This window comes from Oncorhynchus kisutch, linkage group LG4 (assembly GCF_002021735.2).
Source record: "Oncorhynchus kisutch isolate 150728-3 linkage group LG4, Okis_V2, whole genome shotgun sequence".
Lineage (NCBI taxonomy): Eukaryota > Metazoa > Chordata > Actinopteri > Salmoniformes > Salmonidae > Oncorhynchus > Oncorhynchus kisutch.
Window position 1 is genome coordinate 58,535,054 of NC_034177.2, and position 17,499 is coordinate 58,552,552.

General features: G+C 44.0%; 1 protein-coding gene across 3 annotated transcripts in view; it reads left to right on the top strand.

The window, feature by feature from the left end:
* Positions 1-2,537: 2,537 nt before the first annotated feature.
* The window catches only part of LOC109888932 (protein O-GlcNAcase), a 32,857-nt gene continuing 17,895 nt past the window's right edge, over positions 2,538-17,499 (top strand). The window contains exons 1-10 of one of the 3 annotated variants that reach the window (XR_004209805.1): positions 2,538-3,317; positions 4,331-4,382; positions 4,582-4,679; positions 7,397-7,527; positions 11,298-11,469; positions 11,703-11,801; positions 11,929-12,213; positions 12,970-13,128; positions 13,386-13,564; positions 13,832-14,086. Coding sequence is in view for 2 of the 3 variants with exons in the window: in XM_031823306.1 (XP_031679166.1) it covers positions 3,146-3,317; positions 4,331-4,382; positions 4,582-4,679; positions 7,397-7,527; positions 11,298-11,469; positions 11,703-11,801; positions 11,929-12,213; positions 12,970-13,128; positions 13,386-13,564; positions 13,832-14,086 (1,602 nt within the window). In the remaining variant the exon portion in view is untranslated. The remainder of the gene's footprint in view (positions 3,318-4,330; positions 4,383-4,581; positions 4,680-7,396; positions 7,528-11,297; positions 11,470-11,702; positions 11,802-11,928; positions 12,214-12,969; positions 13,129-13,385; positions 13,565-13,831; positions 14,087-17,499) is intronic. The other 2 variants (XM_031823306.1, XM_031823308.1) reach the window with 2 other exon arrangements.

Consider the following 17,499-nt stretch of genomic DNA (forward strand, 5'->3'; position numbering starts at 1 on the left):
CGAACGACAGATTTGTACCTCGTCAGCTGGGGGTTTGAACTTGCAACCTTTTGGTTACTAGTCCAACGCTCTAACCACTAGGCTACCCTGCCACCTCGAGGCTTTGAACAATGTATGTACGTGGTGGCTCTCTCATAGAAACCAATGCAATAGCAGCTGGGTCTGGTCTGCTAAGTTCATTGAATTTCATTGTACCAGGGGGAAAAAAGCCAGAGGTGTCTCACGTGCTCTTCCGTCTCTGCCGACACACTCGACCACTTATCTGTTCCCGGGCCACGGAGGACGATGGAAGAATGGAGGAGAGGACGGACCTTTGCCCAATTGAGATCATATGAAATTGTATTTTTCACATGCGCCGAATCCTTACAGTGAAATGCTTACTTATACAAGCCCTTAACCAACAATGCAGTTTAAAGAAAAATATGTGTTAAATAAAAAATTGAAATAAAAAATAATTAAAGAGCAGCAGTAAAAGGTCTTCTTCTAAGGTCTTCGAAAGCCAAGTTAACAAACAGATCACGACCATTTCGAATCCCACCGTACCTTCTCTGCTATGCAATCTGGCTTCCGAGCTGGTCATGGGTGCGCCTCAGCCACGCTCAAAGTCCTAAATGATATCATAACTACCATCGATAAGAGACAATACTGTGCAGCCGTATTCATCGACCTGGCCAAGGGTTTCGACTCTGTCAATCACCACATTTTAATCGGCAGACTCAACAGCCTTGGTTTCTCAAATGACTGCCTCGTCTGGTTCACCAACCACTTCTCTGATAGAGTTCAGTGTGTCAAATCGGACGGCCTGTTGTCCGGACCTCTGGCAGTCTCTGGTTCAATTCTCGGACCGACTCTCTTCTCTGTATACATCAATGATGTCGCTCTTGCTGCTGGTGATTCTCTGATCCACCTTTACGCAGACAACACCATTCTGTACACTTCTGGCCCTTCTCTGGACACTGTGCTAACTAACCTCCAGACAAGCTTCAATGCCATACAACTCTCCTTCCTTGGCCTCGAACTGCTCTTAAATGCAAGTAAAACTAAATGCATGAGCTTCAACCGATCGCTGCCCACACCTGCCCGCCGGTCCAGCATCACTACTCTGGACGGTTCTGATCTAGAATATTTGGACAACTACAAATACCTAGGTTGTCTGGTTAGACAGTAAACTCTCCTTTCCAGACCCACATTAAGCATCTCCAATCCAAAATTAAATCTAGAATCGGCTTCCTATTTCGCAACAAAGCATCCTTTACTCATGCTGCCAAACATACCCTCGTAAAACTGACTATCCTACCGATCCTCGACTTCGGCGATGTCATTTACAAAATAGCCTCCAACACTCTACTCAACAAATTGGATGCAGTCTATCACAGTGCAATCCATTTTGTCACCAAAGCCCCACATACTACCCACCACTGCGACCTGTACGCTCTCGTTGGCTTGCCCTCGCTTCATACTCGTCGCCAATGACTGGAATGAACTGCAAAAATCGTTGAAGCCTCTTATCTCCCTCACTAACTTCAAGCACCAGCACACAGATCATTGCACCTGTACATAGCCCATCCAACTACCTCATCCCCATACTGTATTTATTTATTTTGCTCCTTTGCACCCCAGTATCTCTACTGCACATTCATCTTCTGCACATCTATCACTCCAGTGTTTAATTGCTATATCGTAATGACCTCGCCACTATGGCCTATTTTATTGCCTTACCTCATTGCACACACCGTATATATACTTTTTTTCCCACTGTATTATTGACTGTATGTTTGTTTATTCCATGTGTAACTGTGTTGTTGCATGTGTTGAACTGCTTTGCTTTATCTTGGCCAGGTCACAGTTGTAAATGAGAACTTGTTCTCAACTAGCCTACCTGGTTAAATAAAGGTGAAATAAAAAACATTTGAACTATTAGCAAGCGGGCAGGTCTCCATTGCCAATAATAGCAAAGTAGGCATTGTGACGTGGAACAGTAACCTGGGAATAGAACGTTCGGAAGGTGAGTTGGTGCCACGGTGCTCAATAGAACTAAGAGGAGCTGGCAGGGTGAAAAATGCCTTCAAGACTATGGCAGGCAGCTGGGACATATGGTGCTATTATGAAACTGGGCTCCACGGCGGATGCAGTGAACTCGTTTTTATCAGAACAAAAACATTGTTAAAAATGTCATATGTCCAGCCTACCACAGGTACATTCAGATCGACCTCCAATTATTGCCTCCCGCCACTAGCATGCGCTAGCGTCGCGCGAATGTTTCCGGAAATAGAAACACATTTATTTTCTTTCTTTCTTATTTTTATAACAACAAATCAATACAGAAAGTACATGAGGGAACACAAGTATATATAGATTATATACAATGGACAATCGAGCTAGGGGGTACAATATCACATTACAATTACACAAGGACCTTAAGGGACATACATGCACTTATAATTCTAACAGCTTTTTTGTTAGGAGAGTATTTCATTTTCTTAAAATACAGTTCAATTTCTTTTTGTAGAATATGACAATGTGTGTTGTGTATATGAAATTTGGCCAAAAGAATAGAAACACAAATGGCATGTAACTCGCAGCGAGCCACTAATGTTCCAAGGCGAATAGTGTTTTGCCACTGTCTGGTGGCGACTAGTTTGATCCAGTCTCCTGAACATGCGCAGTCGGTGTAAACAGGAAGAATCTGCGGAAACTAGGGCTAATCTAAAAAGACTAGTCGAGATATTCACAGGAACAAATATATACTTTATTAATCGTAAATGTATGTTTTTCGTTGCGCACAAGTATGTCAACAGATATACAATATGACATAATATTATTCTAAATTAAGTATTTTTTGCACAGCGGAAGGCAGAATTGCTAGCAACGTTAGCCAACGAGCAAGCTAACGCTACCTATTCATATTTTGACAGATTGGTAACTGAAGCTAGCTGACATCTAGCTGTCGTTTCGTTTTACTAGAAACTTGTTTGCGTGAATCTAATTTGAACAGACAACCCGAACCATATTTGTTGTGTTCTGCGGCCTGTGAGCATATCCTCCAATTCCTCGCTATCACCGGAGTTTCAGATCTTGTTCAAACATATTTTTTTCTCTCTCAACCCTGTCTGGTGCTAGCTACGAGAACAGACCGTCTGTAGAAATGGTTCAGAAAGACAAGCCGGTGGTGGATACGTCTCAAGCGGAGACTGAAACGAGCCCATGTTCGGGGCCATCTAAGGCTGGTTCCGAAGCATCTGGCCTCGTGGAAGAACCGATAAACATAGAGGTGGAGCTGTCGGGCCGCAGGAAATTCATCAGTGGAGTCGTGGAGGGTGAGCAGAACATATAACGTTATTGATAAATGACGTTGTTTTGTTATAGTTACTGTCTTTGATGCATACAGGATTTGCAGACTAGTCAGATGAGAGTGGCAGACTCATTTGCCAGCTAACTATTACTTTTACAGCTGAGCTTGATACGTTTTAGAGAATAATTGTGATTATTCAGGACAACGTGTCATTAACTCTATTGTACTATTAACAATTGTTCAATTTCGATGACCCATCTGTATAAATTATGGATGTCGTTATGTTTAAACCGATCAGCATAGCTGAATTCTATGTGGGGCAGAAATGAGCGTTTGAATCAGGAAATACTCCTCTCACAAGCATGTCAATGGCACACTCCCATAAAACCTGAGACGTCTGTGGCATTGTGTTGTGACAAAACAGCACACTTTAGCGTGGCCTTTTGTTGTCCCCACCTGTGTAGTGGTCATGCTGTTTAATCAGCTTCTTCATATGCCACACCTTTCTGGTTGATGGATTATCTTGGCAAAGGATAAATGCTCACGGACAGGGATGTGTCTCAAATTTTGTGAACAAATGTGTTTACATTTTTTGTGCATATAGAACATTTCAGGGATTTTTTATTTCAGCACATAAAACATGGGACCAACACTTTACAGGTTGCATTTATATTTTTGTTGAGTATATAATTGTAAACTTTTCAAAGCGCCGGTAGTTACTTCAGATTTCTATCACCTGAATCATGTGCACTAGATACAAATACATGCATTCTTGCTGAGCTCGTGCACGTGTTTACATGGTTCTGCGCATGCTTCCGGTGAACGCATTACCAGCGCTTTGAAAAGTTGATGTAATAATACTTTCCTGTGGATATATTGTCTCACATTGCTACCTCCAAAAGGACCAACGGAACTGTCTTCATGGCAAACGCGTGGCAGCTGAACAAAGCCAGGGTAATAGATGGGGGTGGATGTCTGCAGACCTGAAATGTTTGCTATGTGTGTTAAAACTGACTGTTTGACTTTTGTTTTCAACAGGCTTCTACGGCCGGCCATGGACAATGGAACAAAGGAAAGAGCTGTTCAGGAGGTAATATAATGGCTGTGTACAGCAGGCTGGCGTATGGTGTTGACTAGTGCTCTATCATAATGGAATCGGTGAATGTACAATAATTTTTAATGTCATTGGAAATGTTTTCAATGAACGTTGTCAATATGTTCTGTGATAAACAAAGCAAACCGTGTCACACAAAGTCTGTGTTAATCACAATATGTGTTGTGTTCCCCAGACAGCAGAAATGGGGCTTGAACACATACCTCTACGCTCCAAAAGATGACTACAAGCACAGGATGTTCTGGAGAGAGATGTACTCAGTAGAAGAAGCAGGTGAGCTTGTCTCATCATGGCCATGGGTTGAAATGATTCCTGTCACATATACCTACATATAAAAGTGCACAGGTGTTGCTGTTTGTGCTTGTTGCACTAGATTTATTTTGGAATGAATGAGCTTACTCTGAAATGCATCAGCATTAAAGGGAAGGTTGCACAATATATTTTCACAAATCTAGCAACTTAGATTGATATCCCATCAAAACAGTCTTTACGCAAAAGTGTATTTTAACAATAATATACTCATATACCAAAAATACATGGCAGCTTTGACGCCATGAGAAGAACTGGTAGGGGTGGCCGTGCACTGTTTACCTGCATTCATTTTGATCAAAATGCGCTAGATGGGAAGACAGTCCTACCTCTTCGGGCAGACTAACAACAGCGGAAGAGTAGATTCAACATGAAGCTGATGCTAAGAAACGGCTCTTTGGACACACTCAATGTAGGCTCCAAGTCCACTGACACTACCTGTGGTACTTACAGCACCACGGTGGGCGGTTTCGATGCTGGATGTGAATCGAGTAAGTAGGTACTAAAGTGCCAAACGAGTTTTGGCATGTTAGGTTGTGAGAAGATGATGATAGCCAGCTAGCTAAGTGCACCGGGCCATGCAAAACTAACTTGCCTCACACGGATCTAGCGTGGGGTTTTGGGATGGAATAAGCTAGCTACAACAACAATTCCAACAGAATACTACACGTTTTGTAGAGATTAATGGTCAAATACCAATTTTTTCGGAACTGCCTGATCTTCATTGGCCTATATACAGTATACAAAAGTATGTGGATTCGGCTATTTAAGCCACACCTGTTGTTGACGGGTGTACAAAATCGAGCGCACAGCCATGCAATCTCCATTGACAAACATTAGCAGTAGAATGGCCTTACTGAAGAGCTCAGTGACTTTCAATGTGGCACCGTCATAGGATGCCACCTTTCTAACAAGTCAGTTCGTCAAATTTCTGCCCTGCTAAAGCTGCCCAGTCATCTGTAAGTGCTGTTGTTCTGAAGTATAATCGTCTAAGCGCAACGAAGGCTCGGCCGCAAATTGGTAGGCCACACAGGAACGGGACCGCCAAGTGCAAAAGTGCTTAGGACGTAAACATTGTCTGTCCTTGGTTGCAACACACACTACCGCGTTCCAAGCTGCCTCTGGAAGCAACATCAGCACAAGAACTGTTCGGGAGCTTCATGAAATGGATTTTCATGGCCGAGCAGCCGCACACAAGCCTAAGATTACCAAGCGCAATGCTAAGCGTCGGCTGGAGGGGGTGTAAAGCTCGCCGCCATTGGACTCTGGAGCATTGGAAACGCGTTGTCTGGATTGATGAATCATGCTTCACCATTTGGCAGTCCGATGGGCTAATCTGGGTTTGGCGGATGCCAGGAGAGGGCCGCCCACCAAAACTCACTGACCAGGCAAGGAGGGCATTAATCAGACAGGCAACAAAGAGACCAAAGATAACCCTGAAGGAGCTGCAAAGCTCCACAGTGGAGATTGCAGTATCTGTCCAAAGGACCACTTTAAGCCATACACTCCACTGAAATGGGCTTCACGGAAGAGTGACCCGAAAAAAGCCATTGCTTAAAGAAAAAAAATAAGCCAACACGTTTGGTGTTCGCCAACAGGCATGTGGGAGACTCCCCAAACATATGGAAGAAGGTACTCTGGTCAGATGAGATTAAAATAGAGCTTTTTGGCCATCAAGGAAAACGCTATGTCTGGCGCAAACCCAACACCTCTTATCACCCCGAATACCATCCCCACAGTGAAGCATGGTTGGTGGCAGCATCATGCTGTGCGGATGTTTTTCATCATTAGGGACTGTGAAACTGGTCAGAATTGAAAGACTGATGGATGGAGCTAAATACAGGGAAATTCTTCAGGGAAACCTGTTTGTCTTCCAGAGATTTGAGACTGGGATGGAGGTTCACCAGCAGGACAATGATTGTTTAACACTTTTTTGGTTACTACATGATTCCATATGTGTTATTTCATAATACAATGTAGAAAATAAGAAAAAATTAAGAAAATGCCTTGACTGAGTTGGCGTGTCAACTTTTGACTGGGTGTGTGTATATTTATCATAGAATTCTTTGCTGATACAGAATTAAGAAAAACACAGGATATGATCGGATGACAAGTTGACTTTATTCATAGTGCAAAATCTATTTTTCTAAAACAACCGGAGGACTAGGTATGATGTTGGTCTTCACTGTCTTATGTGGACAATTGCTTCACTCCTGCTGATATTCACTCGTTTGTCCTTCTCTTGACGTCACTTTTCCAAACGCTTTCCATCACGACTTCAGTCAAATTCAGATTAAGTATACATTTCTCCCAAAATACAAAGGTGAAGTGATATGTCATTTTGGGACTTTTATTTGGATGAAACAAATCAGAATGTTTTTAACAGTAAACTAATTCTGCAATCTTCGCTTACATTTTTTTTAAAGGGAATTAAGTTGCCTCCTTGAACATTCTCATAGCATTTCAGCTTCACATTTCTAGGTCTGAGCATCCCTTCAGCAATTCATAACATATTTTAAAATTAGTTATAATACAGCTATGTAATAAACAAACTGTCTCACATATTTCACATCAATACAAAGTGTGTGCGAGTGAGTGGCACGGCACGTTGAATAGTACAATTTAAAAAGACATTGCTGTGAAATAGTATCTATAACAACTAATGCATCTCTCTCTCATAGAACAGCTGATTACCCTGATCAGTGCTGCAAAGGAGTATGGGATTGAGTTCATCTATGCCATCTCCCCGGGCCTCGACATCACCTTCTCTAACCAGAAAGAAGTGTCCACACTCAAAAGGAAACTCGACCAGGTAACACAAACCTGTTTTAAAAAATGCATCCCAAGGCCTCCCGGGTGGCGCAGTGGTCTAGGGCACTGCATCGCAGTGCTAGCTGTGCCAGCAGAGACTCTGGGTTCGAGCCCGGGCTCTATCACAGCCGACCTGGAGTGCCATGGGGCGACGCACAATTGGCCCTGTGGCGGGCCGGGCGCAGTGCACGCTAACCAGGTCACCAGGTGCACAGTGTTTCTTCCGACACATTGGTGTTGCTGGCTTCCGGGTTGGACGTGCGCCATGTTAAGAAGCAGTACGGGTTGTGTTTCAGAGGACGCATGGCTTTCGACCTTCGTCTCTCCCGAGCCTGTACGGGAGTTGTAGCGATGAGACAAGATAGTAACTACTAACAATTGGATACCATGAAATTGGGGAGAAAGGGGGTTAAAAAAATAAATAATAATCACATTTTTAACAATGCATCCCTCCTTCCCTTTCAGACAATGCACTAATGCTAATAACGATAATCTTTCATCACGGTCTATAGTCTTACATCCTTGACTGAGTACATAGCCCCTCTAGTAATTTAATATGATAGACTATGTTATAAACCTTCCAAGTTCCAGAAAGGGATGACAATTCCAGCCACATTGGTCAGAGAGAAATTCTAACCAGTTTAAATTGTAATGAATGGCTGTAGAGGTATAATCATGAATATACCTACTTACAAGTCCCTAACCAACAATGGGGTTCGTGAAATAGTGTTAAGAAAACATTCACTAAATAATGAGGCAAAATGAAGGGGGTACCAAGTCAATGTGTAGGGGTACAGGTTAGTCAAGGTCATTTGTATGTGTAGGTAGAGGTAAAGTGACTATGCATAGATATTAAACAGAGAGTAGTAGCAGTGTAAAAGCAAAGGGGGGGGGGTCCAATGTAAATAGTCCGGGTGTCCAAATGATTAATTGTTCAGCAGTCTTATAGCTATATATGTCCTGGATGGCAGGAAGCTTGTCCCCAGTGATGTATGCTCCAGCAGGTGTATCTCACTGATCATCCCTAAAGCCAAAACCTCATTTGGCCGCCTTTCCTTCCAGTTCTCTGCTGCCTGCGACTGGAACGAACTGCAAACATCTCTGAAGTTGGAGACTTTTATCTCCCTCACCAACTTTAAACATCTGCTATCTGAGCAGCTAACTGATCGCTGCAGCTGTACATAGTCCATCGCTATATAGCCCACCCAATTTACCTACCTCATCCCCGTACTGTTTTTATTTTATTTACTTTTGCACACCAGTATCTCTACCTGTACATGTTCATCTGATCATTTATCACTCCAGTGTTAATCTGCTAAATTGTAATTATTCACTCCTATGGCCTATTTATTACCTACCTCGTCATGGCTTTTGCACACAATGTATATAGATTATTTTTTCCTACTATGTTATTGGCTTGTTTGTTGTTTACTCCATGTGTAACTGTGTTGTCTGTTCACACTGCTATGCTTTATCTTGTCGCAGTTGCAAATGAGAACTTGTTCTCAACTAGCCTACCTACTACCCTCTGTAGTACCTTACTGTCGGATGCCAAGTAGTGCCATACCAGGCGGTGATGCAACCGGTCAGGATGCTCTTGATGGTGCAGCTGTATAACTAACTTTTTGACGATCAGGGGACCCATGCCAAATCTTTTCAGTCTCCTGAGGGGGAAAAGCTGTTGTCGTGCCCTCTTCACAACTGTCTTGGTGTGTTTGGACCATGATAGTTTGTTGGGGATGTGGACACCAAGGAACTTATCTCTCGACCAAATCCTACAGCCCCGTCAATGTTAATGGTAGTCTGTTCGACACTCTTCCTGTAGTCCACGATCATCTCCTTTGTCTTGCTCGCATTGAGGGAGAGTTTGTTGTCCTGGCACTGCCAGGTCTCTGACCTCCTTCCTATAGGCTGTCTCATTGTTGTCTGTGATCAGGCCTATCACTGTTGTCCTCAGCAAACTTAATGATGGTGTTGGAGTCGTGCTTAGCCACGGAGTCGTGGGTGAGCAGGGAGTGCAGGAGGGGACTAAGCACGCACCCCTGAGGGGCCCCGGTTTTGAGGATCAGCGTGGCAGATGTGTTGTTGCCTACCCATACCACCTGGGGGCGGCCCGTCAGGAAGTCCAGGATCCAGTTGCAGAGGGAGGTGTTTAGTCCCAGGGTCCTTACCTTAGTAATGAGCTTTGTGGGTGCTATGGTGTTGAATGCTGAGCCTTGGTCAATGAACAGAATTCTCACGTAGGTGTTTCTTTTGTCCAGGTGTGAAAGGGCAGTGTGGAGTGCAATAGAGATTGCATCATCTGTGGATCTGTTGGGGCAGTATGCGAATTGGAGTGGGTCTGGGGTTTCTGGGATGATTGTGTTGATGTGAGCCATGACCAGCCTTTCAACGCACTTCATGGCTACCGACGTGAGTGCTACTGGGCGGTAGTCATTCTGGCAGGTTACCTTCGCATTCTTGCGCACAGGGACTATGGTGGTCTGCTTGAAACATCTAGGTTTACAGACTCAGTCAGGGAGCGGTTGAAAAGGTCAGTGAAGGCACTTGCCAGTTGGTCTGCGCATGTTCTGAGTACACTCCCTGGTAATCAGTCTGGTCTGCAGCCTTGTGAATGTTGACCTGTTTAAAGGTCTTGCTTACATCGGCTACGGAGAGTGTGATCACTCAGTTGTCCGCAACAGCTGGTGCTCTCATGCATGCTTCAGTGTTGCTTGCCTATAAGCGAGCATAGAAGGCATTTAGCTTGTCTGGTAGGCTTGCGTCACTGGGCAGCTCGCGGCTGGTTTTCCCTTTTGATTCAATTTTAGTTCTGTATTGACACTTTGCTTGGTTGTTTGTTGAACTGAGGGAATTGTAGGATTTCTAATAAGTGTCCGGTTAGTGTCCCACTCCCTGAAAGCGGCAGTTCTAGCCTTTTTCTCAGTGCAGATGTTGCCTGTAATCTATGGCTTCTGGTTGGGATATGTACTTATGGTCACTGTGGTGACGACTTTGTCAATACACTTACTGATAAAGCCGGTGACTGAGGATCTAAAATCCTCAATCCCATTGGATGAATTCCGTAACATATTCCAGTCTGTTCTAGCAAAAACAGTACCCCGACCTTCTCCCTCTGTATCTCCGCATTTTCTTCACGCTAATGACAGAGATTTGGGCCTGGTATCCGGAAAGCAGTATATCCTTTGCGTAGGACTCAGTAACTTTGTGTACAAAATAAGTTACAAATAATGCGGAAAAAACTAACAAAATAGAAACGTTGGTTAGGAACCTGTAAAACAGCAGCCTGCGGCGTAATATATAATTATCAATACAGGTTTTATAGCACATTTTATGTATATATTGCCTCTAAAATATGTTAACCAATCATACATTTCTACATTTGAGTTTTCTTGTAAAGAGGTGAGTGCAAATGTACAACTTGTCAAAGTCCTGTCATCAACTGATTTTGTCTAGTTTTTGGTTTGTTTGAGTGGAATGTTAGCATATTGGCAGTTAATTAGAAACATTTTTTGAATTATTTCAACTGACTGGCGAGCTAGCTAACAAACATACAGTGCAAATATATTCATTATTTTACACTATCTTATCACAGCACTGGCAAACCATGATTGACCCACTCCTTAACCAAAAATGTCTGACCTTTATGTCATCATACGGTTCATGTCCATTCTAATTCCTAATTCTATGCCCTCTACATCCTTGACTGTCTGCACTTACTCATTTACTGGAGTCTTAACACATCGTCTCATAATTAATACTCTCGCTCAGGTGACTCACTTTGGCTGCAAGTCATTTGCCTTACTGTTTGACGACATTGACCACAACATGTGCCCCGCCGACAAGGAAGTGTTCAGCTCCTTCGCCCATGCCCAGGTGTCCCTCACCAATGAGATCTTCCAGTACCTGGGAGAGCCTGAGACCTTTCTCTTCTGCCCCACAGGTAACACACACACACACAAGCATTTCTTAGTTTATATGGTATCTCCCGGTTTCCCTCCTTTTCGGGATGTTTTCTTCAGTTTTGTGCCTACTGAACACGACCCTGGATAACCTGTATTATCTGTGTATCGACGTGCCCTGTGTTTATGTATGTAACTGAAATTTGGTCCGGATTCATAGTTGATGGAAGATATAGATTCTATGTATGTTTTTCTTTGTGTCTTACTAAACCAGAGTACTGTGGAACGTTCTGCTACCCCAATGTTGCCCAGTCCCCCTACCTGCACACAGTGGGAGAGAAGCTGCTACCTGGCATTGAAGTGCTGTGGACAGGTACAGTAGATCCGAACAAATTCCACATGTTTTGGCACTCATTAGATTAACCTTAAACACCAACAGACCTTGTAACATACTTTATAACTTTTATGACTCCTAGATGTATCTGAAATTATGTTTCCAGGTCCTAAGGTGGTATCGAAAGACATCACAGTGGAATCAATAGAGGAGGTCTCTAAGATCCTGAAGAGAGCTCCGGTAATCTGGGACAACATCCATGCCAACGACTACGACCAGAAGCGTCTGTTCCTGGGGCCGTACAAGGGGCGCTCCACGGAGCTCATCCCCCGCCTAAAGGGGGTTCTCACCAACCCCAACTGTGAGTTCGAGTCCAACTTCGTAGCCATCCACACCCTGGCCACCTGGTACAAGTCCAACATGAACGGAGTGCGCAAGGATGTCGCCATGAGTAAGTCTGATTTAGACTTTAGTTTTAATCCCACAATAGGTTGAATTTGTCCGTTCTGGCACTCTCGGGTACAGTGAAATTAGTCTCTGGGATGGACTTTATTTATTTATTCACTTTAATAGATGTATTTTTTTCAGCGACATTATGTTCTGCAATTTGCCAGATTTAACCTAAAGCAGGGTTGTAACAGCTTTGGTCCTCAAGGACTGCTGTGTGTGTTGGTTTTTTATTGTTGTCCTGAACTGGTGTGTTATTAACAATTAATGACAATAATTGATCGATGAAGCGTCACAGAGAAACCAAGAGTAGTAGGATAGAAGTAACCCTTGTAATCACCCCGGTCTTAAAGGTGTAGGGTCTTTTAGCACTGTTATGCATGGTTAATCCACGTGTCTATTTGGAGGCCAAGTGAATGTTTGTTTTGGTGTTTATAGAGTAGAGTAGGGTCACAGAATGGCTGTCCCCAAGTCTCATGTCTGTAGGTTTTTAGAATGACACAAAAAGATATGTTCTCGAAAGAGCACAGCATTCTGTCCGTTCAGATTACATGGCTTTCAGTTCCATCCAGTCACATGAGTGGTTTCTCCAATAGAGGAAGGGAAGGAGGCACTTTCACAGTATTCAAACCGGCCTGTACATTACACCTTGTTATGGTATCTGTATCTATCCCTGTCCTTCCTTCCCCTTCTCTCCCTTCCTTCCTCCCTCTCTCTCCCTTCCTCCCTCTCTCTCCATCCTCCTCTATCCCTCTCTCAGCGGATGGAGAGGACAGTACTGTGTCTATCCAGATAAAGCTGGAAAATGAGGGCAGTGATGAGGAGTTGGAGACGGACATGTTGTACAGCCCTCAGCTCGCCCTGAAACTGGCCCTCACAGAGTGGCTGGGGGAGTTTTTAGTGCCTCACCAGTACAACAGTAAGCACCGTGACCTACCTATCATCTCGCATATAACACCTGTGTATGTATTTCTGTTGCCTTACTTCATACTGTATCATTTGGAGCAATGTTAAATGTCTCTCAAATCCACCACTGGATTTTAAACACTCGTCAATCATCCATTAAAGCTAGACATTATATATTTTTCATAGTATGTTGATATTTGTTATTTAAGCCTTTCTATATTTGTCGTGTATAGCATGTTGACATTGTCTCTGTTCTCGTCTCCTCTCCAGGTCGCCAGGTAACCCATAGCGGAGCTAAGAGTTCAGCTATTAACGTGTCATCACTAGGTGCCTCCTCCCTCTGCGCTGGTACTACAGTCACTACAGTGTTCCGACAGCCCATCATGGCCCCCACGGGTGCCCCCGACCCCAATAACCACCCCATGGCCAAGAGTCTGCAACAACAAGAGGTGGGGTAGTTAGTTACCGATTTAACTTAGATTATTTTAGATCATTTTGATATTAGATAGATAGTACGTAAAGTATGCAATGCACATCCAATGGCTTTGAGCTCATTTCCCTTGTTTGTCTGTGTTGTCACTGAAGTTTCACATTAGTCTACATATGACAACAACAAAAAACGGATTTTCATTACAACCGATCGACAATAAACACATCCGTGGGATCACGGAGATAGTGAGGCGATAACTTGTTTCCCAAACGCTTCTGTTGTTCAGGTGGATGTTGAGAAGAAGGAGTCTGATGAAGAGCCCATGGAGATGGCTGTGGAGAAACCATATGAGACGGAGCCAGAGCCAGACCCTGTAGCGGAGGCTGAAACTGAGACCAAGAACAGCCTGGTCCTTTTAGACAAGATGGTGGAGGATCTGAAGCCCATGGACACAGACCGGGAGGTCCTAGTTCCTGATTCCAAATCTCCAGAGGAGGACATTGACATGGCCCCCATGCAGACAGACGAACAGCTAAAACAGGTAAGACGTTTGTGTGTGTCTCAGACCTGGGTTCGTATACGTGTGTATTTGATTGATTATTTGTTATTCTTATGTTCTGTGTATTTTAATATTTTCAATTATTATTTTCAAATAATGTGGCCCTAATCAACTACTTCTATTGGAATTTGAAAAGTATTTAAGTGTTTTCAAAACAATTCCTATAAATAATCTATTTATTTCCAAATACATTATGGGAGTAGTGTTGTCATGACACCAACATTTTACTAGCGATACCACGGAGGGGGGAAAAAAAGTTCTGCGCATGTGCTATGCAAAAACCTGTCACTGAAATTCACACTTCTACTCAATTCAACACATTTTAATTTAACTTCACATGGTTCAGTGTGTAATACAATGCTGCGTATAATGGCATATTTGCGAAGGCCTACCTGTGATTTGGTGGGAGGAAGGGATATACAGTGCCTTTGGAAAGTATTCAGACCTCTTGACTTTTTCCACATTTTATTAGGTTACAGCCTTACTTTAAAATTGATTTACATTTGTTTTTTTCCCCCTCATCAATCTACACACAATATACATGTTTGCTCATTTTTAAAAAGATATCACATTTACATAAGTATTCAGACCCTTTACTCAGTATTTTCTTGAAGCCCCTTTGGCAGCGATTACAGCCACAAGTCTTCATGGTTATGACACTACAAGCTTGGCACACCTGTATTTGGGGATTTTCTCCCATTCTTCTCTGCAGATCCTCTCAAGCTCTGTCAGGTTGGATGAGGACTGTCGCTGCACAGCTATTTTCAGGTCTCTCCAGATATGTTTGATCGGGTTCAAGTCCGGGCTCTGGCTGGGCCACTCAAGAACATTCAGAGAAACCACTCCTGCATTGTCTTGGCTGTGTTCTCCAGGGGTTGTTGTCCTGTTGGAAGGTGAACCTTCGCCCCCAGTCTGAGATCCTGAGTGATCTGTAGCAGGTTTTCATCAAGGATCTCTCAGCACTTTGCTCTGTTCCTCTTTGCCTCGATCCTGACTAGTATCCCCACAACATGATACTGCCACCACCATGCTTCACCGTAGGGATGGTGCCAGGTTTCTTCCAGACGTGACGCTTGGCATTCAGGCCAAAGAGTTGAATATTAGTTTCATCAGACCAGAGAATCTTGTTTCTCATTGTCTGAGAGTCCTTTAGGTGCTTTTTGGCAAACTCCAAGCGGGCTGTCATGTGCTTTGTACTGAGGAGTTGCTTCCGTCTGGCTACTCTACCATAAAGGCCTGATTGGCGGAGTGCTGCAGAGATTGCTTCTGGATGGTTCTCCCATCTCCACAGAGGAACTCTGGAGCTCTGTCAGAGTGACCATCGCATTCTTGGTCACCTCCCTGACCAAAGCCTTTCTCCCCCGATTGTTCAGTTTGGCCGGGCAGCCGCTCTTGGAAGAGTCTTGGTGGTTGCAAATTTCTTCCATTTAAGAATGATGGAGGTCACTGTGTTCTTGGGGACCTTCAATGCTGTAGAAATGTTTTGGTATCCTTCCCCAGATCTGTGCCTCAACACAATCCTGTCTCGGAGCTCTACGGACAATTCCTTCGACCTCATGGCTTGGTTTTTGCTCTGACATGCACTGTCAACTGTAGGATATTATATAGACAGGTATGTGCCTTTCCAAATCATGTCCAATCAAATGAATTTACCACAGGTGGCCTCCAATCAAGTTGTAGAAACATCTCAATGATGATCAATTGAAACAAGATGCATCTGTCCTCAATTTCAAATCAAATCAAATTTTATTTGTCACATACACATGGTTAGCAGATGTTAATGCGAGTGTAGCGAAATGCTTGTGCTTCTAGTTCCGACAATGCAGTAATAATCCAACAAGTAATCTAACTAACAATTTCAAAACTACTGTCTTATACACAGTGTAAGGGGATAAAGAATATGTACATAAAGATATATGAATGAGTGATGGTACAGAGCAGCATAGGCAAGATACAGTAGATGGTATCGAGTACAGTATATACATATGAGATGAGTATGTAAACAAAGTGGCATAGTTAGTGGCTAGTGATACATGTATTACATAAGGATGCAGTAGATGATATAGAGTACAGTATATACGTATGCATATGAGATGAATAATGTAGGGTATGTAACATTATATTAGGTAGCATTGTTTAAAGTGGCTAGTGATATATTTTACATCATTTCCCATCAATTCCCATTATTAAAGTGGCTGGAGTTGAGTCAGTGTCAGTGTGTTGGCAGCAGCCAATCAATGTTAGTGGTGGCTGTTTAACAGTGATGGCCTTGAGATAGAAGCTGTTTTTCAGTCTCTCGGTCCCAGCTTTGATGCACCTGTACTGACCTCGCCTTCTGGATGATAGCGGGGTGAACAGGCAGTGGCTCGGGTGGTTGTTGTCCTTGATGATCTTTATGGCCTTCCTGTAACATCGGGTGGTGTAGGTGTCCTGGAGGGCAGGTAGTTTGCCCCCGGTGATGCGTTGTGCAGACCTCACTACCATCTGGAGAGCCTTACGGTTGTGGGCGGAGCAGTTGCCGTACCAGGCGGTGATGCAGCCCGCCAGGATGCTCTCGATTGTGCATCTGTAGAAGTTTGTGAGTGCTTTTGGTGACAAGCCGAATTTCTTCAGCCTCCTGAGGTTGAAGAGGCGCTGCTGCGCCTTCTTCACGATGCTGTCTGTGTGAGTGGACCAATTCAGTTTGTCTGTGATGTGTATGCCGAGGAACTTAAAACTTGCTACCCTCTCCACTACTGTTCCATCGATGTGGATAGGGGGGAGTTCCCTCTGCTGTTTCCTGAAGTCCACAATCATCTCCTTAGTTTTGTTGATGTTGAGTGGGAGGTTATTTTCCTGACACCACACTCGGAGGGCCCTCACCTCCTCCCTGTAGGCCGTCTCGTCGTTATTGGTAATCAAGCCTACCACTGTTGTGTCGTCCGCAAACTTGATGATTGAGTTGGAGGCGTGCGTGGCCACGCAGTCGTGGGTGAACAGGGAGTACAGGAGAGGGCTCAGAACGCACCCTTGTGGGGCGCCAGTGTTGAGGATCAGCGGGGTGGAGATGTTGTTGCCTACCCTCACCACCTGGGGGCGGCCCGTCAGGAAGTCCAGTACCCAGTTGCACAGGGCGGGGTCGAGACCCAGGGTCTCGAGCTTGATGACGAGCTTGGAGGGTACTATGGTGTTGAATGCCGAGCTGTAGTCGATGAACAGCATTCTCACATAGGTGTTCCTCTTGTCCAGATGGGTTAGGGCAGTGTGCAGTGTGGTTGAGATTGCATCGTCTGTGGACCTATTTGGGCGGTAAGCAAATTGGAGTGAGTCTAGGGTGTCAGGTAGGGTGGAGGTGATATGGTCCTTGACTAGTCTCTCAAAGCACTTCATGATGACGGAAGTGAGTGCTACGGGGC